Genomic DNA, 26514 nt, shown 5'->3' with positions numbered 1-26514 from the left:
GTACCAGGCTCTCGATGATGAAGCAGTGAAATTGAATTCAGCCATCACTCTTTTTTTTTTTTACCTGTATATTTCCTTCTTTTACATGTTAACATTTCAGTAAAAAAAAAGGACAATTAGAAAATGAGTGAGGTCTCTAACACCAATATCATCAATAGCACACTCCGTCACCATAACAACCAGGTGCTCTGAATGGTTCAGTTGCACCCACAGCACTTCGGTCTCCTCCAATCGGACACAAGCCTGAGTGATTTCATCCCGCCCCCGTGCATCCCCCGGCACCTGCACACAAAGAGGAAGCCACTCTCACACATTTTTTTGAGTCATTTTAACACCCCCACTCTGCAGCTCCATATCTCCAGCCACTTGCAGCTCATTATATTTTGTTCCTGGTACATGTATGCTTGGGTCCCGATGGCTCTTGCTGACCCCACATATCATAACTGGCAACCACTCCGAGCTCGTGAGCTCGCACAAGCTGATTTTAGGCTGCCTGTCGAGTGATGGTGAAGAAAGTCCAAACCAAAGCGGCCAATTTTTCTCTGAAGTTTGTTTTTTGAGACTTATCTCTCATCACATGTGAAGAAAAAAGGCCAAGTAAAACTCATAGTGGGAAGTTAAGACCAAGGATGATAAGTAGGTGTTATTGGGGGATGTTCGATTTAAGTTTGCGGAGAATACGGCAGAGCACTGCAGTTTAATCCACACAGTTTGACACATTTGGCTGTACTTAAATTGAGGTGCATTACGCAATAGTTTAAATTCACATTAAATCAAATGACAGAACAAGCCTCGGCGGAACTAATAACATTATCGGTGGCTCTGTTCCGTTGAAGTGTCGCAGTGAACCATGCCAGGGAGCTGTCGTGCAAAATGGCAACACAAAATGAAATGCAGCAATTATTAATCCGATCAAACACCTGTGCAATTTGGGATGCAACATGTCATCAGGTGCAAAGAAAAGAAGGAGTGTGTGTGAACAAAAACTCTACTCCGCAGGTCTATAGCTCTTGGTCACTGTCAAAGGAACAGTTTGGCATATCGAGAAAGTATTCCTATATTGGATTTCTTGCCCAGAGTTAGATGAGAAGATTGATGCCACTTTCACGTCCCCCGATTACATGAAGCTGGAGCCAGCAGCCAGTCAGATACAGGCCTAAGCTTTGCACAAAAACTGGGGAAAAAAAGGGAAGAGCTAGCGCGGCTCTGTCCAAAGGAGGAAACAGAATCTGCCCACCAGCATCTTGAAAGCTCACTAATTAACACTTAGTAATTAATCCGTAAAAAAAAAAACATGTTGCAGTTCTCATGTTGACAGCAAAAACTTCACACTGCACCTGGCCAGCATTGCATTCTGGCATGAAATTCCCCCAAAAGCGCATCTTGTCATTTTTACAGTTCCGTGCCACAGTAAAAAGAAAATAATTGGTGAGCTTTAAAGAGCCTAGGAGGTTGATTTAGTAACCTCTGGACGGAGCTGGCTTCGGCTGGCTAAAGATTTGAATAGCGTTTGTTTTTTTTAGCTGTCTTTGTTTCCACTACGTGAAATCACTTCCTCGTAAAAAAACAATTGAGGTGACATTAAAGTTCCTGACTACACTGTCATATGTTACTACTGTCAGCAAAGAATTTGATCGTAACCAAATAAAGTTAGCGTTTGTCATCAACAAATCCCTTTGGCACACAGGTTTCAAAATACAAGTTTTCAAATAATCCTTCTTATATCGTGTTACAATGATAGGTGTCTGCGAGTATAGCCAATTGGTCTTGTGTAAATACTGTGTGAAAAAAAGACAAAATCCAAGCAAAGAGAAGACACTTACCGTGAGAAAAATGTAGCTAATTAGTTGAATAGATTTGGAAGAAGCCATTGGCTGAAAGATTTCAGGAGTTTATCTCCTCACTGTTCATCACCATAGAAACGCGACATTCTTTCAGTCTCTCCTTTTTCCCGTCACTTGACGCGAGTGATTGCAAACATGATACAGATAGGCCGCTGTTGCCATGAAGAAAAGTCGGCGAGAGGCTCTGAACTTCGTCATCACAACTGGGAGCAAAACATGGCATCACATTCATCAGCTGAATTCACCGAACACCAAGACATAATCCGCAATTAAACTGGATACAAGTGCTCTGTGTTTTATTTGATTTCTATCGAGCTCTTTGCCTCCCACCAGGGTTAGTCGAATACCTCCAAGCACCGCGATTGACTTTTTCTTTTCAGGTGTATCCGACTTCTCGGACCACTTTCGTGCGAGCGCCATGGTAATACTGAGGAGAGCCTATTCGACCACACCCCAAAGGTTTTCTACTGGATTAAGTTCTGGTGACAGGGGAATCTACTGAAGTGATCTGAACTCACCAGGTCACCGACACCGGTTTGAGACGACTTCTGCTTTGTGACGTGACGCATTATCTCGTTGGATGTTTCCATAAGAAGCCGCAGTTACATTAGTCACATGGGGTGAATTGTCCTTCCTATCTACTATTCCTATCTACTATTCCTTGGCCTCAGTGGAAAACGTCATGAGGTCACGGAAAGGTGTACTCATGCCAGAATACAGAGTAACTCAGAGGACTTAGAAAAAGCTGACAGGGCTGCTCAGAGAATTCGACTCGACTTTCACTATACTACGTCCATCATGCGACGGCGGACGCTACTGACGTGCGTCTGCCCTGGTGAAGCTACAAATTACCAGAGATGGACTACAAAAAACGCAGCGGCTACATCCAGCATGTTTCAGTGCTTTTTACCACAGCGTGGCATAAGATGTAAATGATTCATATGCAACAGTAACTTACATGATGACGTGCGCCTCTTCTGGGTCCTGTTCATACTCTTCTACTTCTACTTGGGATTGAATCGTTTACGTCGGTGCATGGCGCGTCACGTTAAATATCGCCGCCGCAATGAATTGTGGGGCGTCTATATCTCCTTTCCCTTCGCGCAGGAAGGTCCGGTGTACCCTAGGAGATAGGAAAGGAAGCACTGAAGCTCCTTTCCAGTGCATTTAGAGAATCCGAACAGCTCTTATCATGGCTGCCGATCAAATACTTCCGGGTCACCTCAAGATTCAGGAAACTTCCTCAGGCAATTCGACAATTCGACCTCACACCAGGTTGTACTTTTAAACCTCTGCCAGCTGGTGGTGAAATGTGCAGCTGTAAGCAAACACATCACAGCAACACATTTGGGGCTAAACATCTGTGTAATGATTGTATGCACTGGCCTTTCAACATGCCTTTTCATCATAGTCTGCATGGGGCACATCGGGAACTTTACCAAAGATAATGTGTGAAGCCTTTGGAAATCAGCCTGATTTGTTTGTTTTTTTTAAATCTCGCAGAAATGCAGAAACAAATGGCTCAAAGTCGTGTTGCACTATTGTGGCGCGGCGCAGAGGGCGCACTTCTCCGCCAGGTGCGCGCCTTCCATCCACCCTGCGCCTTCCCAACGCCGCGCCGCGCCGCGCCGCTGCCCTATCGCCTCCTCGCCGACTCCACAGCCCTCTCCTTCTTCCTCTTCGCAGGGGGTGGGGGCGGAGGAGGGAGGGAGGGAGGGGGGGAGAAGAAGAAGAAGCCGACTCGATGCGCATAACAAATCCCCTCCGCAAGATTCCCATCTCGTCGAGCCCAGCTCCAGACCAGCGTTTGGTTTTGGATTTTTCCAGCGCGTAAAACACGCGTCTCCGTACCGGGGACGATTCAGATGTGATTGTGCACAACGTGGGTGTTGTGCGTGTGTGTGCGCGCGTGCGTGCGTGCGCGCGCGTGCGTTGGTGGGGAGTGTAGGAGAAGGAGGAGAGCGGCGGTGTGACACGCGTGTGTTTACACCTCCTGCGTTATGGCGTGTGGCTCCTCGCGGACTGACCACCGGCTCAACTGCACCTGTGTGAACGACCTTGCGATCGTGACCGAGATTCCCCTCTCGAGCCTCCTGCGGACGACCGGCGTGTCGCCGTCCACCGCGAGCGCTGAATTCAAGATATTTCAAGATAAGAAGAGGTAAGACGCAAATATATATAGATACATATAGATATATGTATCTATATGTATCTATATATATATAGATATATATAGCCCGTGCGCGCGCCCATGCGAACGTGCACGAGTACAGAAAGCTGAATTATTTACTCTGTGATATCTATACGCGTTAATATTCATTCCCTCCAACGGGGCTTTACGCGTCGGCCCGTCTTGCCCCAGTGCCTCGGATCGGCCCATCGATGCACTCCATCATTATAATTGTTTGTTTCGGTGCTGGAGCAAACGTGACGTGCTCGCCCGACTGCAGCCGATTCCTTCAGGCGGACTGCTGTGATTTTATTTTTTTTTTTGGAGGGGCATGCATTCATAAACAGGCACTTGCTTAGCCGTTGCTTTTCTTGTGGCGTGCTGGTGTGTGCGATACGGCTCTCGACTTCACCTCACCTGGTGTGCAGCTTGTAGGCAGGCACAAATCACGGCAGCACATTTTTGGGTGGACTTGTATGTATAGACACTGGCCTTTCTAAATAAAAAAGCCTTTTAATATATTTAACTCCTTCTAAGGAGCTTCTTCCAAAGGTTTAAAGATAAATGTAAGGGGGGGGAGAGAGAATACCATGAGAAGGATTTGGCTTTATATCTCATAAGAAACATTCTCTCTCTCTCTCGCACAGATTTGTGAGATTTTTTCAACACCTGCTGTGTTCCAGTATAACATACAGGCAGACACACACACACACACACACACACACGCTTTTCTCCTCCCCTCGCCGTTCACCAGGTAATTGCCCCACTGGTGTTCCACCATGTCAGCTGGAATCTATGTGATAAATGCAGCTCAGACCTGTAAAGTATAAGTACACTCCCACTCTCCTGTAGCAAACAGCCCTGCCCCACTTGGATGCAGGCAGAGTGAGTGTGTGATGGAGGCGGCAGATATCATGATAATACTTTTAAAAAATTTGCCGTCAATTAACCCGGTGGTGTGTTTGTACAGGAACTGGTAGCCCCTCCTTGATTGAGAGTGATTCACCCTGTTCAGCTTTCTCACCACCTCGCGTCACCGTCATCGTTAGCAGCATTATCTGAGAGTGCAAGCTGAGAGTGTGTGTGCGCGTGTGTGTGGGTGGTGGGTGCCTACGTACTTGTGCTTGTACAGTATATCTGTGTGTTTGCGCGCACGCACCTGTGTCTTCTACGGTATATGTGCATGTGAATCACTTAGCAGTCGGCTCTGTGTAAATGAAATTCACTGACGGAATTCTGTATGTTGTTATTAGATCTGCAAAAAAAAAATGAACCCTAGGCATCAGTTGTTACACAGTGCCGCCCGCGACGAATGCCCATTACAAATGCAAACCATAACATGCAAAGTCGACAGTATTGAAATACCCATCGTACCTTCCACACACCAATCCTCTGCCCTAGGGGTGCCAGCGGTTCTGCACACCGTGCGCCTATCGCTGAGGTACGGCGTGCAGCACTCTTTTTGAGAGGAAGCGTACCAATCCAATTTTGCAGACTTTTGGGGGGAAGAGAAAGGAGCGAGCACACATGAAAGGTAGGGAAGAAAATCCAGGCTGAGACCCCACGTGTCTGATGTGACATCCAGGCAGCTGACAAACAATTAGACCCTCCATAAGTAGCGCTGTGATGCCGGCTCGCCCCGGGATTAGGCCACAAATGAGCCACACATCACGGCTTATGTCTTCTAAATGGAAAGTCGGTGCAAGTGTGTGGAGACACAGGGAGAAAGGGACTTTGGTGTGTAGGTGTGTGTGTGTGTGTGTGTGTGGGGGGGGGGGGGGGGGGGGGGGGTGACATCGAGCATATTGGTGCTATTATCTACCTCTGCCCTGAAGGTATCTTCAACACCGCTTGAAGAAACCTGTGTTTTTTACGCGTCCCTGTGTGTGCAGTGCAGCTTGTTCGTTCGCCTTCGTCTTCATGCAGGTGATATGCTGATATACACATCTGCATGTACTCTGTACGTCCATATGTGTGTGTGTGTGTGTGTGTGCGACTGCTCACTTGACTGCTGCGTTATTGCCAGTCAGCCATTGTGTGTGTGTATGACATTTCATAATTACATCATTACTCGCTCAGTCTCGGGTGCATCTCAATTTGCGACGTGCTACAAGCAGACAGACACTTGCCCTTGATTATGGACCTGGGTGGGATGGCGTCCTCATCAGGCTGTCTTGATTCACCCCAGCATGTGGGGAGACACATGCTGCTGTGGGTGAACCGAATTGATTGGATGGCACCCAATTCCCAGGTCCAAGTCTCCTCAGGCAGCCGGAGAGTGAATCCGTCCAAGTGAAGGATGAGCTAAGGCGTTGGTCGCTCCCCTAATAGATTGGCGTGGGCTCCTTCCCATATGCCTCCGGTATCACCCTCAGACATCTCTGGGTGCAAGTGGGCCGCGCCACAGGGCACAAAGTGACACTGGATCGTCGCTGATGAGGATGGACAGAAGACACGGGACACGCGCTGCACCAAACTCCACGCTCATTTCTATCGTAATCACATAGTGTTATATCCCCAATTGAAATGTACATTTCCTCCTTGTTTTAAGGGCGGACGATTGAACGTGTTGGGGTTTGCCTGAGTTCGGGCTTTCACCAAAAACACCATCTCGATCCAACAGGTCAAGCTCCCCTCCCTCGGACAACAAGAGTGCCATTTCAAAGCTTATTGGATGAAAGTCTCATTTGCCCGTGGCTGCCAAAGATGACGTTGCTATGGAAACAGTTTCTACTGTTATCAATCATTGACTGTCTGGCAGGTAAACCACCTTTTTATACGAGTAATGATTCTTTCATGTTTGGACATTTACAGTTGCGGGATGGCGGCTGAAGAGCAGAAAATCCTGTCGGTGTCAGTGATGATAGGGTGGCCCCGGTTTAAAGGAACAATCCTCAGCATTGACTTCCGCTCACAACACGTACACAATGCTCTCAATCTTCTTCTCCTCCACACCGCTTTCATTGTTTCCTTGTCTGTTGGACTCTCTCCCCCAGCAATTAGTCCAAAATTTAAGCAACACCAACCATATCAGTGTCTGTTACTTCATCATGTAATTTATGTTCACAGAGAACAGAGACCAAGAGGACTACTACTCTAAATTTAAAACAAAATAAACATTACTTTACATATAATGTGCAACAGTTTACCAATAAAACACATGTTTGCATATAGATGAAGAATAATCTCCAAGAAAAATTCTTGTGTCAGAAGAAAATATAATTGTTTTTTCATTTTTACTGGAATAAATTTCTGCATTGTGACAGGAATGGCATCCGGCTCAACTGTTGATTTTATTATGTTTAATTGTTTGGATAAATCTCGACTTTGCGGCATCCTTCAAGATAGTACGAAAAACAAACTTCCCGTGTTTAGTAACGTCCAGGGAATCTGTCAAAACTGCCCCCTTCTCTCTCGTCCTTTCTTTTGTGCTCAGACTGTCACTGTTTCATCTGACAGATTGTCTAGACAGTGGATCGTATCATGGTCCAAGATGGAGGATGGAGCCAGGGGACCTGTTCATTCCTGTCGACTCCATAGAGGAGGAGGCCACTCTGACCTGTGACGCTAAGGGAACGCCACCTCCTCAGTACAGGTAAGAGCACGTTAACATTAACCTAACTGACAACTAAACATCCAAATTTGAGTAAAACAAGTGAAGATCTGATTTACAAATGAAGAATCCCTGAATCCGTGCGAGAACTGGATCATGAAAGTACCATATGAAACACCAACAATTTCTTTCTTTTTCTTTTTTTTTTCAATGAATGAATGAATGTAGAGAGACTCAGCCAATTAGCAGCTCACTGGCACCTTTGTCCTATTTTTCTCCTCACCTTCATCACGGAAAGCATTTTCAGAGCCGGTTAATGTCACACTGTAAGAGCTCCGTGTGCAGGAAACCTCACTTGTAGATGCACTGGAACATTAAAATCGGCTGACATAATCTTTCTTTAAATGTGTATATCCTTTAATAACACTCACACACGTTTATACATGCATATATGGAGAGCGAGGGGACATGGACATGTCCTTGATATTATCCTTTCAGCCTCTGAATCATGTTAAGTACATTTTAAATCATTTACAGTAGTGCAAATAAGGTTTTGTCAATTCCAAGATATATATATACTGTATAAATGTGTGTGTGTGTGTGTACTGTGTGTATAATTTTTTTTCCAATTGTGAAATTGCTTTCTGTCTTATTCATTTTAGGCTAGAAAAAATTAGACTGAAATACAATGCGCCAATCTGCCCCTTGTCTCGTCAGATCGTATCTTAGTGACACACGTGCAGCATCCTAATGATTTGCCTCCTCTCATAAAGATGCCATGAGACCAGTGCAGGTTGCTAGACACCAGTTGGCACCAGTATGCGTTGATTACAAGTGTCTTTGGCGTTCAACAGTGGAATTACTGAAGCACAGAAAGCACAGATGAGCTGAGTGATAGCGGGTGGGAGTACGGACACTCATTATTTCGGGCTCTTCACATTGCCTGCCTTAAGACCAGGTATTTCCATGTACTGATTAAAGGTGAAATGAGCATGTTTAACGTGGTGTCTTGTCAAACTGGCTGTGCTGGGCTCGGCAAGCCCTCCGCACCTCTCCGGCTCCTCGCTTGAAGTGTAAATGGGCTCCCACTGCTCCCGCCCCCTTCTTCTCTTTTTCTCCCTTTTCCTCTCCTCAGCTGTCACTCACAGAGATGTGAGGGACTTTCGGTGCACACACACTGTAGCAGTGAAATAAGTCATGGGAGAAACCACATCTCGTATGGAAACGCATCCTCCTCGCAGTGAGCCAAAAAAGCCAAGCAGCGTGAGCTTTTTTGAAACACAGTTCGCAACAGACGGTGACTTGTCTAACCTTTACTTGACCCGCGATTTGAAGCCTGGGGCCGCCGGATCACCGGGAATTGCCGAGTTTGTCCGTGGTCAGATGGTTAGACAACATGTGTTCACAAAAATGAGTGGAGTGATTCAGTTTGGGAGCTGCTATTCAATCACCTGCCCAGTGTCCAGGGCACCACTGGGCGGCAGAGGCACTTCAGAGCCGGTCGGAAAGAGGTGAAAATGGGACTCGCGTATGAAGAGCGGAACGCATGCAGGTCGAAAACAGACACCTAAACACACAGCCGCGTGTATCGCACATCCAGCCCTCTAGTAATTCATCTGAAAGACATTACTGCCTTAAGAAGTAGTGGGATTGATCTCGATACATACAGTGACACAGCACAGGTGTCTACAGAATGTCAGCTGGCACTTATCAACATTCAATGGCTTGGATGTGTTCTGTAAGAAAATGACTTTGAAGGTTAGACTTGAAAGCCGTTGGAAGGTTGGTCCATTATGGACTCCACGTCTTTCATTTCATTTAAACGAAAGCAGAATAGAATAGTGTGGCTGAAGGACAGAAAATGTTATTTTTCAGCGATGGAAGAGTATTGAAAAGTGCCGCGTCCTTGAACCCATCACTGCTCCAGTTCAGGATAGTATTTAAGAAGAGAAAGTGTCTTGGTGGCTGAGAATGAAAGTCTTTTCTCTCCGAATAATGGGACTTGTTTTAATCAGTAATTTAACCTCATGTTTTAAAGAGTTCTTTGAGGCTCTCCGTTTATTTGATAGCACGGTCTGAACCTGCTCTGCAATGGCTTTTTTTCCTTTAATCCTATGCCTCATAAGTGAGGTAAGGATGTAATGGGAGGTGAAAAGGAGTGTAAAAGGCATCCTTTGTTACATCAGCCCACTGTTACCTCTTGCCAAGAGCTAATTTATTGCCATAATGAGAAGTCAAATGTAGAATAATGTCACATTAGGTAGATATAATGTGACAGAGAGGAGGTGATTATGGTTAGACTGATGATGATATCTAGGATGGCTCCGGAAACCTTCATCTTCGGTTTACCTTAAATAGCGGAGGACAGGCTTTGTGTTTGATACTCTAAGATTAAAATTTAATGATCCCTGCAGGGAAAACAGAAAAGCTGCAGCAGCAAATAGTGATATAAATAAAGGAAAATATAATAAAAACAGGAAATACAATGTGAAGGAGATATTTACATTTTAAGGGTTATATATAGCGTGTAACTTAAACAAATGACTAAGATTTTTTGGACGTTACTGCATTATGGATTACAAAAAAAAATGCAGCAATTAAGAAACAAGCAGAGCACGATAAGACGAAAAATATTGCATAAGATTACATATAACCTGCAGTTTATAGATATGCCTGTGTAGAAGAATTAAGGACTGTAAAGAAAACAAAAATGTGACTACAGAGGCCATTCAAATAATCAGTATGTTTATTTTGAGCAGATATTAAACACGCATTTACCAGGGTATTTTCCAAGTTACCCAATATGACCTTAATATACTAAATACTTTTGTTCATAGCTGTGCTTGTTAGGAAAGTTGCACGTCAGGAAGATACTATACATTTTGAGCTGTTTCACGCTGCACCCCGCCATCCTGCGAACTCCAGCACAAATGTATTGTGTACAGCTGCATGGAAATCCATACATATTTCAGCGGGGCTGTTTTCTGAGGACAGAAATGTCTGCAAGTGTTGTTCCGGACATTTAACAGAACTTTCTCTGCCAGCCCCCTTGTGAAATTTCTGGAAAATGTCCGAGGGAGCCCATGTGAGAATACAGCAGGGGATAAATCTAGGGAATGTTCACAGCGAGCGAGTGGGCGCGTTGGTCCGCAGCCGGATTATCGTTATGTCCTGCCTCCTGCGGACTCTACCCAGACGCCGCGGAAATGTTTCTGTTGGTGTGAACGCATCTGACTCTGTAGTGGCAGAATGTGTCCTGAGTGTAAGCATTGTGAACAATATCTTGGTGGTGCTTAACGTCATAATGAGGACGCCGACGTGTCCTTGCTGTGACCAGTATCTTGTGGAAGCTATCGAATGTAAGGACATAGATGACCAATGTCATGTCAAGATATCTAGTATGATGACGCACGTGTGTTCGTGTGGACAACCAAACGTGACATCCCACGCTGCCTGTTTCGTAGATAGCGAGTACAAAAGAACTGTGCAACCATATGCACTTTGAATCGTCTTTGTCTTGTGCTATGAACCACATCTCGAAATAAACGTCTCCCGCTGAAACTGCTCGTCGGCTGCTTCCACTTGTCTTTCTGCAAACCTCCTGAAACCTGAAATCCCTTACATAATTGGCGTCACGAACAGGATTATGTCTAGCACCACCAAGATATTGTTCACAATGCTTACACTCAGGACACATTCTGCCACTACAACTCGGAAAATCTCTCGCTGCTTTCGCCGCATGTGAACGGGCAAACTCCGGAAGACACAATATTCCGGACATTTTCCAAAATTCATGTCTGAAAACAGCTTACGTTTCTTACTTCGATTGACATACTACAGTCAGCTGTGTTCTCTACCCTCTCGCCTCCTGTCAGACCACCGTGGCTGGAAGACAGAACTGGACGGCGTGTGTGTGTGTGTGGGGTTTTTTTTTTGTTACCAGGGACTAATGGTGTCTGTTCCGCCCACAGATGGTCATTGAATGGCACCCTCATAAATCTGGGCCAGGATCGCCGACGGCGTCTGTCTGGGGGCAACCTCATTATAAGCAGCCTGGACCGCCACCAGGATGTAGGGATGTACCAGTGCATGGCCTACAACACTGTAGGAGCTGTCCTCAGCAGGAGAGCACGTCTACAGTTTGCCTGTAAGTTACAGTCAGAGTTTGTCCCTTTTTTTTTTTTCCCCCCCCCCGTCTGTCTTTTTTTCCCTAAGAAATGTCATGGAAGTGTAAGTGCACTTAGCAAATAATGCGGACACACACCAAAACCGACCGGGTGACATTTTGCAATATTCATCAGAGTGCCGCAACGTTGGTGTGAAACCACATTAAATGTTAAAATGACATGGGAGCAGTTTGACGATTGTTCTGTTCCTATGGTCATACATGCGAACGAAGGATGACTGCCTCACTCGGTGGCGCCTCACTGGATGTACTCTGGGGTGAAGTAGTCTGCCAAGCGGTGTGAGTTGTGTTGGGACAACTCACAAGGACTGAAACATTTAGTTTGACTGGCGCATAATATGCCAGCGCTGTAATAAATAAAAAAGAAGGAAATAAGAGTAATATAAACGAATAAAAGCTGCAGTGCATTGCTTTATATTACAACAGTAAGTTAAGTCTGTATAAATATCTGTCATATCAGAAATTGTTGGTGCTGATACCGGCGAGCATCACAAATGAATACAGGACTGGGTGCCTGCTATCCAGGCCTCTTTTCATGCACACAACAACTAAACATCTTTTCACACCTTCACTTGAAGGCGCTGTCTGGCCATGCAGATAGTTTTTGGTTTTGACAGACAAGCTTTTCAGAGATGCACTGCTGAGATTAGTGGTGCTCCAAAAATCTTGACTAATGATTTTTAAAGGAAAGAAAGAAAGGAAAAAAAAACCCCAGCACGAAACAATACTGAGTCTGTGCAGATAAAATGTCTTCGTACACTGGGTAATTTTCACACCTCGCTGGGAAGAGTTTCAGCTTTTTCCATCTTCAAATGAAAAGAGCCCAGATTGGAAAATGATTGCAGCGAAAGTCTGCGAATCATGCAGAGGAACTGGGAGATAACCACCAGGGCTAAGTGGGAAAAATGTACAGCACATTCATTATACATACTTAGACATGCACTAGATGTGATGTTATTGTGTCATGATAACTGAAGGCCACTTTTCAAGTCCACAATAGCTTAAGATAGGAGCCAGTTGAGACTGACAGGCGGTCTTTCTCTTTTTGTACACTAAATACTGTGTGTGTGTGCGTTGTGACTCAGGTTTGGGATGCAAGCCTCAGCCATCACGACATGCTATTGTGGTTTCTCAGCTGTCATAGAGACCTAGGTCACAGCAGGACTGCGTGAAATGACCAAAAACCTCATATCTCTGTCGAGAGCAGTTCATATTCAGATAATGCTGCATACTGTGACTTGTCACATCCTACTTTTTCTCGGCAGCGTAAACTTGGGCCACGTCTTCGCAGATGTGAGTTGCAATGGCGGCCGTCATCTTCTTCCATCTCTGTGTTTTCTTTCGCCATATGGTGTGTCGCAGGGAAAAGTCTCTTTCAAAAGGTTTCTGCATACTGTGTGGTGGGAGAAAAAAGTAACTAGTGTTTGTGTCTCTTGTCGGGCAGTTTTGCAGGTCTGCGTCTGACTTTTCATACCACGTTCATGCAACAGATTTTGGGGCCTCTCTTTAATCTACGAGTTCTACTGCTGTTGGCAATTACTCCTGTGTCACGTTCACTCCCTGCTCCATGTTTGTTTGTGTTGCCTTCATGCAAAATTTCCAGCTGAGCAAATTATGAAAAAATTGTGATTTATTGTGACGCAACCAGATGAACTGTCGAGACTTCTGTGAAACGATGTACATTTTTTTCTGATATCACACAATAAATATTGTCATAACGCACAGCCCTATAGTCAAAAAACCTTTTCTTATCAGCCTACTTCCCATGTCATGAAATTTAGATGCAGTGTCTCATTTACGTCCTGGGTGAAAGTTTCTGTGCTGTATTTTGGTCAAATACTTTATGAAAGCACTCACAACAAGCCCCCTTTTGTCTCACCCTGTCTCGCTCTTCCTCCCTCTCGGGCCTGGTAGACGTGTAATTCTCATGACAGTTACCTTATAGGCTCGTGCCAGTGTCTCGCTGAAAGCTTTTTGCTCAGCCCTGCTCCACTCTGATATGTGAAATCCAGCGGGGATCTCTCTCTTTTCAGTCTCTTTTTTCTTTTCTTTTTTTCTCTCCCCCCTCAGACTTAGATCATTTCAAAGTCCATACCAGAAGCGCGGTGTCAGTCCGAGAGGGACAAGGAGTGGTGCTACTTTGCGGGACGCCTACATCCTCAGGAGGTAAACTCTCCGGCCTCCGTCTCAACCGCCGACGCCGCTGTTTTCTAGTGATGTGTTTTTACAAGATGGAAGCATAATCGTGCCCCCATTGATAATCACGTGTCGTTTTCTCAATCGCGTTTTACTATCTTGTTGCATCCACAGCAGCTTCTATGTGTCCCTGTTTTCTTTTACAGACCTCACCTATGCGTGGGTCTTCAATGAGTACCCATACTTTGTTCAGCAAGACAATCGCCGTTTCGTGTCCCAGCAGACGGGAAACCTTTACATTTCCAAGGTGGAGCCCTCTGATGTTGGCAACTACACTTGCGTGGTGATGAACAGCGTCACAAAGGGCAAAGTTCACAGCTCGCCTACGTCCCTGATCCTCCGGACGGATGGTAAGACGCCGCTTCGGTGCTATGATGTGACAAGTGGGCCTTGCAGTAATATGTTGAGGGTCTTTCCTTTTTTTTTTTTATAAGGCGGCTTTAATCGTCACACTGCTCTTTGTCCTGTCGTGCTTCGCTGTAGTTGAGTCACCGAGTGCTAATGCCTGTAAGTAAATAGTTGCGCCTCAATGTAGGCCACCAAACAAAGCGCCCCCAAATCTCCTCTCTGCTGACTTAGCTTTCTTACAATTCCCATTCCCTTTAAAAGCCTCCCCCTGTGCTTTCACATGAATTCTCAGGCCGGTTCTGAGCGGCCCGTTGTTCTATTCTCTGTTATGCTTTCATAGAAAGATTGAATAAAGATTGCCTTTGCAATGAATTAAACATAAGCCATACATCATTGGACCATTACATTGAGTGTTCTGGTGGCTCAACCAGTTAGTTTCCACTCAGTGTACTGTACATGTAGCTGCATAAATTTAAATCCCATTGCATCACTGTCTGATCCTGCTCTCGCCCGTCTTCCCCGAATACTGATATAAACAATAAAACACCAGAGGTTGGGAACTGCCCACTCAAGCTTTGAAATAATAGATAGAAAGCCAGACTAGCTGAACGGGACAGGATTCCACATGCACTTCGGTCTATTCCACCAGGAAGAGATTTAAAATCATTCCTGGCTGGTTCCTCACCACCTTCTGGTGGCTGCACACTTAAGTGAGGTACAACATTGAGTTTACTCGCGGGAGAACGTTTGCTCGTGTGTCTTTTATTTCTCCTCTGTTAGTTGGACGGTGTTTCTGTTTTGGTCCATAATGCAAACCATACTGCTTGTAAGTCATGCATAATGGAAGGCTGAACAAGTTCTTGTGCTTACTCCACATAGGAGTGATGGGTGAATACGAGCCCAAAATAGAAGTTCATTTCCCCGACAATGTACCCGCCGCGAAAGGATCAACAGTTACGCTGGAGTGTTTCGCCCTTGGGAAGTAAGCTGGATTTTCTCGAAGCATGATTTCAATCTTTCTGCTGATTTTCATTCCAGACGGGGCACCTCTGGATTTCTATATAGTACAGTTACTTTGGCAATTGTATTTCTTAGAGTGTGGCATCAAGCAATGATAAGTCAGGAAGCCGTGTTTTTTGTTGTTGGATTGGCTTCATTCATCTGCCAAAAAAATACGGGGAGTCGGCTTGACGCTCTATCAAAGACTTATTACGGCAGGATTATCACAGACACCTGCCACCTCCGCGACAGTCTTGGAAAGTTCAAAGGAACTTGGATCAGAATCTTACTTCCCCCGTCTCTCGCAGCCCCGTGCCGGAGATCACCTGGAAGAGGGCTAACGGCGTACCTTTCCCCAGCAAGGTCAAAATGAAGTACTCCAACGCCGTGCTGGAGATCCCCAGCTTCCAGCAGGACGATGCGGGAGGGTACGAGTGCTTGGCTGAGAACAAGATGGGGAAGAACACAGCCACTGGCCGCCTGGCTTTCTACGGTACTGCAGCTTTTGTCTGGTTCTCGTGAGGCAACACCGAACAGTTACTGATGGTAAAATGAACATACTTGCGTCAGACAAAAGTTCCTGCTCTGGATTTAATTGCTGCTGCTCTTCCCAGTGCAGCTGCTTTCAGACGCGCTCGTGCAGTCGGGACATTTATTTTCTGAAATTTTCCCGAGGGGCCGTATGTGAGAACACAAATATCCACAAATGTTGCAAAGGACATTTTCCAGAACTTCTCCTGACCATCCCCCCAGGAGATTTTTTGTGAAAAATACCAGAGTGAGACCATGTGAGAATACAGCAGGAAGATCTCCCTATTGCTTTGACTCGGACAATCTCCTGCTGCGTTTTGTCATATGTGAAACTCCGGAAAATGTCCGTCCCCAAATTTTAGTCTGAAACCATCTCATGTGACAACTGGTTTCATTGTTGTAAGGTTGAGAATTGTGATTCCACATTACGATAATTCATATAATTTCAATAGCCTTGTTGTACAGTATATCCACAGCTGGAGACTGACCATTACCTTCCTCCTGTCTTATAAGCTGTGTTGGTTTTAACCGTCATTACAGTTTGCTCCTGACTTGTTGTTGTTTTTTTCCACCTGCATTTGCGAGAGAGGCTGAACGACACTTGTGAAATTGGGGCTGATGGTATGAACAGTGCCTGCGAAGTGAGCTGTGCATATTATGAGCACAACTCTCTAGCCATAAAAATATTCCTGAAAAGCTGTCAATATTTGAGAGGCAAGTAGCAGGAAGTCTGGGCCCCGGGTGGGAAATCGACAGGGGTTATGTTTATTATACACAGAATCAAGGTGACAGGTTGGGGGTGCGCGGGGATGTCGGGTTGCTCTTCGCCCGCCCGCGAAAGGCTTCCTGCTTTGTGCCGCGCTGTTTAGTTCTCATCTCGAGTTGCCACAGGGTGCTGACACATTTAAGTGATGAAACTGAGTGACACCCTGCGTTCACTCTTCTCGCTCTATCTTCTTTCAAGACAAACCCATCTTTACGACCCCTAATGATTTTCACTTCCATTTGAGCTGTCGAGATTTAATGAGATAATTCTGCTCCCTCGAAATCGGCCCTCCTGGTCCCTGTCAGATATTTGAGCGGAGTATATGTCTATGTTTATATATTTTCATATCTGCGTCTTCAGCCAAGCCCCAGTGGATCCAGACCATGAAGGACACGGCCCTGGCCATTGAGGAGAGACTGTACTGGGAGTGTCGGGCCAACGGCAAGCCCAAACCCTCCTACACGTGGCTGAAGAACGGCCAACAGCTTCTCTCCGAGGTAAACTGACTGGCTGTCTTCTGCCGCCCACCAGTGTTTCGTTTTTAAAGGCGTAATCTTCGGCTTTAGCTCATCCTTTCATTTGAGAGAGGCTGGCGTCAGAACCACCGCGCTGCTCATCGCGTGATGAGAGGAGAGAGGGTAAACATCTTTTGCCGAGGTGTGCCGGTGATGAGACACGGATGTAACTGTCTCCTACTCGGCTCTACCTTGGCAGATTACACAGTTTTAGGGAGTGGATCAGTGTAGTCCCCGGGAGATTGCGGCATTTCATCCGAATGGAGTCAGTGGTTGTTTTTCATTATTCATGGTGCATATTTAAGCTCCTTCAGATTTAAGGGACAATGGGCTTAATCTGCTGTGAAATACCCTGTATATAGCCGTACACCTCGCTGCAGACCACCAGAACCCCACATAGTGCTGTGTGTTTCGAGATCCATAGTCCAGAGCTTGTCTGACTGTTTTATTTTTTTGGTGGCAGTTTAATAATGATCGGAGCAAGATGTGGTCCTTTCGATTTTGAATGCCAATATAACCTTTCTGATTCTATTGTTTAAAAAAACCAAACATTTTTAAATGTCATTCTTTAATTTGGTTTTCTGAATATTTCCACTACTGCAAGAGTAATACAAAATATCATATATGCAGCATGTGGAAGGATGGGTGCTGTTGTGCGAATGTGTAGACTAAAATTAAAATGGATTTTTGGAAGTATGTAAGGTTTCTATGGCCAAAACCTCGCGTGTGACATCTACAACGGATCAGGATCCTTAATTTAGATGCACGGACTCAAACCTCGCTCACTCACTTTAGGACGAAGCGCGGCCATGTTTGGAAAAGGAAAATGTGTTTTTGTCCTCTAACTGATTTCTTCTCTGCAACATAATCCCGATTGTGATCTACACCTATTGACAAGGCCTCTGACTCAATCGAATGCTCATTGAGCTTTGCCAAAGCAGCGCTGAGTAAAGCAAAAGCTACCTTTAAGTCTCGGCCAATAATTGCTTTCGCCTCACCCTTCTTTTCTACTCAGGAGAGGATCCGTGTGGAGGACGGAGTCCTGTCGGTGTCGGTGCTGACGCTGTCCGACGCCGGCATGTACCAGTGTGTGGCCGAGAATAAACACGGTGTCATTTATTTCGCTGCTGAACTGATGGTTTTAGGTAGGATGGCATTTATCTCTCCCTTAAGTCCTCAAGTCACCGTTGCCAAAGAACCTTAAAGGTCATCTTTCTGTCATTCTTAAAGGTTGTCTGGATTAGCGGATAACGGGGTCAGTGAGAATCATTTTGTGGGGTCAAACACATTTTTTCAAAAATATATATTTTTTTCCCTTTTGTGGTTTTGTGATTTGTTTTGATGTCACGGTGAGGATGGAGTGACAGACACAGAATTTTGTGATCTTTTACCGTCAAACCAATTTAATACGATAATAGAATATTTATGCTGTTCATAAATCTAGTTCTTGCATAGAAAATGGGAAGCTTAAAAATTGAATTGAAAATTGAATAGGATTTCTCACTAGTGTTTCAATTTTATATTCATTCAAATTCCAATTAACAAAATGTTTCAAACGTCTGTCTCATGTGCTCAACCATTCGACGATCCTCCCAGTTCAGGCCCGAGCCTGCCTTGTGAGAGTTGCTGCATCGCTGCGCTAGAGTCAGTTGACTGTTATTTTTCCCCGTCAGCCTCTCCGCCAGACTTCACAGGGAACGTCCTCCGAGCGCTGCTCAAAGCCAAGGCAGGAACCACGGTGACTTTGGAGTGTAAACCCCAGGCCTATCCCATCGCCAGCATTTTGTGGAAGAAAGGAAACCTGCCTATCCACACCGGTGACAGGTGTGTGATGACTGGACCAGAAAGCAGCTGCATGTGGTTCGATACACTGACGTTAATGTACGCACACAGAGAAGCAGTGCTTTTTGAGGATATCTCAGCAGGTGCTTTTTTCTATTCCAACAGCTCAAGTGGTCTAAATGATAATATTCACATTTCTACGATCATGCAGGACATTGACGCGCAGACATTCAGAGCCAGAGTTTAGCCAATGATAACAATGGTTCCTCGTTTTCAGAAGTCGGACCCTGAACTGCTCCGTTTTGCCTCTTTTCGCTCCCCCTAGGATCACACTTTCCCCAGATGGAACGCTGAGGCTTGCCAACGTGAGCAAGTCCGATGCGGGCAGCTATACGTGCTTCGCTCGGAATAGATTTGGCATGTCGAGCACGACGGGGAGGCTCCTTGTTACCGGTAAGCTCCACTGGTTAAATAGCAGAGCGCTTGTGCGTGCCACGTAGTGAGGTGAACGTATGGCTCGTTCTGGATTAACACCGGAGAGAGAGAGGGCTGCTGCACTGCGTGGACCTGAGTCAATGACTGGTGGGTAGGAAACAAACAAACTCTCGGCTTCACTCTGAGGAGTGCCACAAAACTCCGGGACGCCTCTTTCCTTGAGGGGCCGAACATAAAGTCTTAGCATAATTAAAGAACTGCCTTAAATGTTTTCTTTTTAGATTGTGTGCGCTGGTTACCAAAGCTCTACTGCAAAAGCGTGACAACAAAACAAAAAAGGTTTAGTTTCGTATTGACTTGTTTTGTCTGGCTGCATTTTTGCTGCGGCTGCAATAATGCACCCGGAAGGTGTTTGAGGAAATACTCGATCATTGTTTTCCTCAAAGCAGTTGGAACAACCAATTTACTGCAACAAATAAAAGTGCTCTGAGTGGAAGCAATGAAAGCACGAGTGGAGAGCTGTGACAGACGCCGTTATTGTATCGAGTGCGTGTTTCCAGTGATAGTTGAGGGTTCTCCGGGATTCGTATTGGTTTTATCAAATTCTGTTGTTCGCCGCTATGTCTGCCGGGGCCGTTTTTCCTTTTTTTTTTTCCCCCCCTTCAATTGTTGGAGGATTTTTCAAGGTCGCTGTGCAACAGGCGGCACAAAGAACACGACCCAGACACTGATTATTACTTGCTCAAGAACTTTAGGGAGAATTTCTACGTGCTACGTTTTATTCCTCGACAGTCAATGGAAGGTGGGATGAGAGAGTGCAAATCCTCTTCCCCTGGATTTGTGCCGTCTTCGTTTGATTCCAGCAGATTCATTATCTCGCGTTTTGGAGCATTGCAGACTTAGTCAAATGAGTGCTATCGCGCACTTTGAAGCAGTGCCCCTCATTCTTGTTCCGGGTGCACAGAGGAGCCCATTACATGAAGTTTTATCAGATCCGCAGTGTATTATAATTGCTATCAGGATTTCAGAAGATTATTCTTGCTGTGTCAGCCTGGAGTATTAGGCCACTTTAGTGGTGGCGGGCTGCATGTTATCACATTATTCCACTAAGACTTCCATGAGACCTTCCTTTATACCCACTAGATAACACTGCCTCCGTTGCGTTTAGTGTATTCCAGAACATGTTCTCGTGTTCCAGCAAGTGTCGGATCGCTCGTGTGCTTTCTGTGTCTGAAAATCAGCGAAGGGCCTCGTCAGAGATGACTCCCTCTCACGTTGTGCTTTTTTATTTCTTCTCTCCCTCTCCCTCTGTCTCTCTCTCTCTCTCTCTCTGGGGCAGATCCAACCAGAATCGTCCAGGGGCCAGTGGACATGGAGATCATTGTGGGCGAGAGCATCGTGTTACCGTGTCAGGTCTCCAGCGACCCCGTCCTTGACGTCTCTTTCTCCTGGGCCTTCAACGGACAGCTCATCGCCAAGGGAGACGGACACTTTGAGCTCGTGGGTGGGGTGAGTGACCCCGCGTCATACTCTCTCGGAGCGTGTGAATGGGCAGTTGGCACCTTCTCCCGTCTTCCTTCATTTCATTGCAGCCAACAGTTTGAAGGGACAGCTTGTGATTTGACATCGTGGTATTCATGGAGAGATTCATTCTTGGCTAGTTTTCACTGAAGTTGGTGTGATACCTTTCTTTTCCTGTTTCTAAAATTCCCCTCGGAGGCATAGTAAGCTGTGGGCAATCTTTGGAAAGAGGTTCTGTGAGATCATTCAGTCCTTCTAAGCATCCAAATTGTGCTTTTGTGAATGAAAGCATGGCTGTCTCTGTGTCAAAATCCCCTCCCTCCAAAAAAATCGTGATGTAGGCAATATGTCGGCTGCTCAGCCATTGTGACAGGTTGTCATCTTTCTGAGTACACTGGAGCTCAGCCTTATGAAGTGATCTATTTTTAATACTCGGGTTGGTCTTGAATTCTTTTCAAATCCCACTTAAACATAGCCTGCCGCACAGCACCTCCTAACAGAAAAGGATCACACATCATTAGAGGTGTCTTTTTTAAAAAGGAATGGCAGCGCCCCAAATGACAAATCACTTTCAGAACACCCTCACACCCTGCAGGACTAACCATTCTTTCTGTGTGTGTGTGTGTGTGTGTGTGTGTGTTTGACTGACAATGTTCTTATCTGAAAACAGACTCCCTCCCCAGAAATGCTAGAATGTGCCCAGTCCAAACAGATTATCAACTTAACTTTGCTGCTTCAAGGAATTTAATTTCCATAATTAAACCATGTTGGCTCTGCTGCCACATTTCCCTGCCAATGCCAGGAGAACAATTTCACCACTAATTTACCATTTTCTGCTTACGGGTGTCGTCTCAGAGGAGAGTCTATCGGCCCCTTTTCGCTCTCCAATCAAGCAAAGGCCGCATGCTGAAAGTCAGTGATGGCATATTTGCGTAATTCCTCGCAACAGGTCTTGAAGGTCATGCCGATAGCTGGATAGGGGAATAGCTGAGGCCACATTGTCAATCACAATGACTCCGTCTAGCCTTGATCCCTTTCATTTTGCACAGCTGTGTCAGAGATTCTTTCATATTCACAAATGTTTATATTTCATTTGCTTTTATGGCCCTGACTGCAAGAAGGTTCAAGGTGTGTGTGTGTGTGTGTGTGTGTGTGTGTGTGTGTGTGTGTGTGTGTGTGTGTGTGTGTGTGTGAAATATTTTTGGTGTAAAAGATCTTTTTTTTTAAAAAAAACAGGCCTCATGTTGCTCTGCAGAGTCGTAACTGCAGGATCTGCAAACGTTTACGGCGCCCGCTATTTACCGCACCTTATGTATGCTTCACTACATTCTTTAATAAGCTGTCACAAGGTCTGCTATCTTTCATGCTACATAAAGCTTTCTTTTCCTCCTTGGCAGAGAACAGCAGGAGATCTGATGATCAGAAACGTTCAGCTTTACCATGCCGGCAAATACATCTGCGTGGTGGACACCGACGTGGAGAGTCTGTCAGCGGTGGCTGTAATGATTGTGAAAGGTAAGAAAACCTCCCCACTGCTCTGCAGTCACTGATTACAACGGGGTTCTAAGACGGTATTGTTGATCGGGTTCCTCTTTTAAAATGGGAGAAATAAAAAATCCAGACTCGATAGATGTAGCGACAAAAACAAAAGGGTTTTGCCAAAAAGAATTACCAAAACAAAGCTGTGTCAGTGATATATTTGCTGACGTTATGTGCATATGCTTTACTGAGAATAAAAAGAGTGTTGATTTTCAGGGCGTATAATGTTCACTTTTAAACTCAAATGGGTTTTGTTCCAGTCACAATGCCCATGCCCTCATGAAAATCACTCTGGATATCACCAGAACCCGCCGCTTTTAATGTCTTGCTCATATCTAGTAGTAGTTCCTCGATTACATCAAATAGAGGAGGCCTGCGTGTCTTTTATATTGCGTTGAGGGATGCTTGTGCAGGTGAGGAACTTGAGAAGAATGTGTGAAATTTGAGGAGTATGAGTTATGAGTGTGTAAGAATGTGTTTTTTTTTTCTCTCTCTCTCTCTCTTTTTAATGTACAATTTTCAAGGATGCTGCAATTAACTTGACAGATCAATGTCTAGATGCCTGTCTGCGCCCACTCAAGCAGTTTGGACTGCTCTCGAGAGCTACATCGGGCCGGACAAAATAGAACAACTTTTGCAATATGGTTCAGGGAGTGGCGGGTTCGTGTGTGTGCGTGCGTGCGTGCGTGCGCAGAGTGAGAGGTGGGCTGTTTCTGGCTTTGATCAATACACCAAATAGCCCAGCAAATTGACACCACATGTGTGAAATGTCAGATGAGGTGAGGGATGATTTTGGTGTCAGGATTTGAAAAGGTTGGATCCATATCTTTGTCTATATGGATACTTTCCAGTGATTGGTTTTTGGCATGTTGAAGATCTCCTAGGCAAATGGCATTAATAAGCACTCCTTTCCAAACGGCTGATGACTAAGTGGAAATAACGCCGGTTCTCGAGCAGAAGCAATATCAAGGCCCCTGGAAATGGATTGTCCGGATATTGACGGGAGAGAAGCTGGCCGGTGACTCAGATTGTGCATTATTTACACTTCCTGCTCACGGCAGCTGTCACGGGTGTCTCATTGCGTCGATCGAATGGCTTTGAGTTGAGTGTGTGCCGGCAAAGCATGAAGCTGGACAGAAAAAAAAGAAAACTGTCACGCAGGGTAAAGAACGCCTTAGCCTGATCACAAACGCAGACCTGCAACCAACAGACTGTGGCCACAGGTCGATTAGCAGCCGGGTCATTATCCTGTTTGGAAACCCCCCATTGCCTTTATACCTACAGCATGACCCGTGAAGGGCAGGTTGACACTTTCAAACGATGTTCAGCACCTTAATAACCACGCGCAGTATGTCAATCACCCAACGTGAAAGCTCCCTTGGTCCTGTCTCTTACCTGGTAGAATTTTGGTTGTGCTCATGAAGTACCCTGTTCCTCTGGTTGAATAAAAATGGAAATACTCAAGTAAATTAGGACACAGCCCTTGAAAAATTGCACTTAGTTTCTTTCCAGTGCCGACGGTGACACGGTGACACAGTGCCTCTGTCCCTGGTTGGCTGACTGACAGAACATGCTGTTTTTATCCGAATGCCAGATAAACTGTGCCGTGCAACCGAAACAAAATGTCCATCCGATCCCATTTCTTTTTGAGGTGGAGAAACCCCCGAGATTGACAGCTTTGAATCGCAGACAAATATATACAGCGGCATGTAGGTGAGAGAACATTTAAACAGAGTCTAGCCTCATTCCAAAGTGTTTCCCCGTGGGACGAATAAAGGAATATCCTGTCTCATCATATCTCCTCTTATCTCCAGTGGCTGCATTTACGTGTGAAATTTTAATGTTAAGACGACAACGTGAATAATGCAGGACTCATTTCACTCTGATAGTAATTAGGCCTTAAGCTGGAGTGAGTGTGATCGGCGGAACCGTGTCCACGCAGTGTGCGGACATTCAAGATCACAGTCGCAATAAATAACCATTGTTGTTGTTGTTGTTGGCAATAGACACATTATTGCAATCATGTCAAAATGAACCAGTGATAGTGGCTCAGTAATTGTGCACGGTGCCATTTCCGGTCCCGTTTTACTCCCTTTCCTCTCACAGCAATGACGGTCAACAATTATCTTCCCTGACACAAACACTCTTGTGTGATCATTCTGGGTTTTGGTTGTCGTTGATATCTTTTTACAAAGGCAGCTGATGTTGTAAAATGTTTTGGATGCGACTCCACGATGTCTCACAAGCGCTCCGCCGGGCTCTGGTGGTTGTGGAGAAGGTCACGTTACGCTGATAACGTCATGGTCATTAGCATTCAAACCACTTGGCGAGCACTTGTGTTTGTTTGACAGATGCATCATCATCATCCTGGAAGAAATAGATCTCACAACTGCCAAAACCATGCTATATTTTTTTTTTACATTATTATTTCATCACTTTTAATAACATGTGATTACTTAGATTAACTTGTGACATGTGGGGCAGCACATTTTTACAAATTAGGCCAGGATTCAGTTCAGATCAAAATAGCATTAATATTGTAAGTATTCATAATACAGCCAGATATTAATTTGCTCCGTGCCAGGTTCACATAAAAGCCCAGACAGTCTGTCCATATTAATAACTGATTATTTGAACACCCTCAAGACACTGACAGCACCCTTTTGCCTCAGCCTATGAAATATAATTAAGGGGATGAGAAATTGATCCTTGATTGTGTGCTCCATGATTACTTATGTATTAATGAGGCCAGTGTATTAAAGTTTGTTTTTTTATCAAGAGCTGCTAATGAGTTTCTCGAAGATCAATATCTCTAAAGCCAGGGCTTTAAGGCCAAATGTATAAGGGCCAGCACGTTCAAGACTTCTGTCAACAAAAACAAAACAAAATGTAGTTCTGCAGCCACTTATTCAGCAGGCATTGCTGAGAGCTTTTGGTTAAACATGTATAATTGCATTTGAACTACACATACTGCATGAAGCTTCAAAACAAAATCAAATGTATAATATCCAAATGCATCAATTGTTTATTTTGATGATTAGGATAGTCTTCCTTCCTTCAGATTAGAAACGCACTCACAGAGGCGGTGAGTTTGAGCAGGGCAGCCGCCGTTATTATTCTGCGGCCTGTCTCGCAGCTCTCCAGCGGTCTATTATTTCTGACGAGCTGACACGTTCATTAGAACAGGAAACAGTAGATGAGGCTAAAGTAAACCATAACGCCACTTAATTGGCGGGATTATGAAAATTAATGATAAAACCCAGGTCTTCTTCGTGCTTGTGAGGTCTTTTTTCATCTTTTACCTTTTAATTTGACTCCCTGCATCTACTTACGTCTACAGTTTCATCGATCACTTATTGGGAGGACCCCTGAAAGGGGAGGATTACAAGTACCAAGGGTGAATGTTGGAGGATAAATCTTCAATTAACTTTTTATTCCTTGTGAAGGGCATTATTTCACCTCAAACTCAAAGCTTTTAAACTAAACAAATCAGTCTGTAGGAGCAAAGTGTGGGCGAAATGTGTTTTTCTTTAATGGCTTCTACTCTATGTGCAAGTATAAACATTTACATCAACTACCTGTAATCTCGCCGCCCTGAACCTCACGGTGTTTGTTCCTGTGATTGGGCCCAGGCCCCCCCAGCCCACCCGACTCCGTGACGGTGGAGGAGGTGACAGACAGCACGGCTCAGCTGACCTGGAGCTCGGGCAGAGACAACGGCAGCCCCATCACCAATTACCTCATACAGACCCGGACTCCTTTCACCGTGGGCTGGCAGAGGGTTAACACGGGTAGGCGGAACTTGAAGATGAATTTAGTTTTTTCTTTATCTCAAAGCACATGTGTGATGTTATCCCGATAATTCATGGAGCCCCACAGGGAAATATTTCTATTTCTCACAACCCTTAAGCAAGTAGATCGTAGAATGTGAATATATATGTTGCACAATTTTTTGGACCAGTGTGTTTTTTATTCGATTTTGTTACGTTAGGCACTGTAAATGACAGAGTTAACCAAAAAGGCATTTTGTTCGTATCTGCTCTCTATCGTTAAATGTCAAAAAGGCATTAGAAATAGGATCAAAATTCATACAGCCGACATTGTACTTCTTATATATGAGATGAATACT

General features: G+C 45.0%; 1 protein-coding gene across 2 annotated transcripts in view; it reads left to right on the top strand.

The window, feature by feature from the left end:
- Positions 1-3585: 3585 nt before the first annotated feature.
- Positions 3586-26514, top strand: part of LOC118317418 (contactin-3-like) — a 33656-nt gene continuing 10727 nt past the window's right edge. Inside the window, exons 1-15 of one of the 2 annotated variants that reach the window (XM_047331285.1) lie at positions 3586-4005; positions 6638-6775; positions 7474-7609; positions 11539-11714; positions 13824-13919; positions 14096-14299; positions 15177-15279; positions 15605-15789; positions 16954-17090; positions 18124-18253; positions 18782-18932; positions 19216-19343; positions 20665-20834; positions 22244-22361; positions 26018-26176. In XM_047331285.1, coding sequence (XP_047187241.1) covers positions 6721-6775; positions 7474-7609; positions 11539-11714; positions 13824-13919; positions 14096-14299; positions 15177-15279; positions 15605-15789; positions 16954-17090; positions 18124-18253; positions 18782-18932; positions 19216-19343; positions 20665-20834; positions 22244-22361; positions 26018-26176 — 1948 coding nt within the window. In that variant the 5' untranslated portion in view covers positions 3586-4005; positions 6638-6720. Of the gene's footprint in view, positions 4006-6565; positions 6776-7473; positions 7610-11538; positions 11715-13823; positions 13920-14095; positions 14300-15176; positions 15280-15604; positions 15790-16953; positions 17091-18123; positions 18254-18781; positions 18933-19215; positions 19344-20664; positions 20835-22243; positions 22362-26017; positions 26177-26514 lie in introns of both variants that reach the window. The other variant, XM_035646079.2, reaches the window with a different exon arrangement.

The sequence above is a fragment of the Scophthalmus maximus genome, chromosome 3, assembly GCF_022379125.1.
Source record: "Scophthalmus maximus strain ysfricsl-2021 chromosome 3, ASM2237912v1, whole genome shotgun sequence".
Lineage (NCBI taxonomy): Eukaryota > Metazoa > Chordata > Actinopteri > Pleuronectiformes > Scophthalmidae > Scophthalmus > Scophthalmus maximus.
This window is presented reverse-complemented; position numbering and strand designations above follow the sequence as displayed.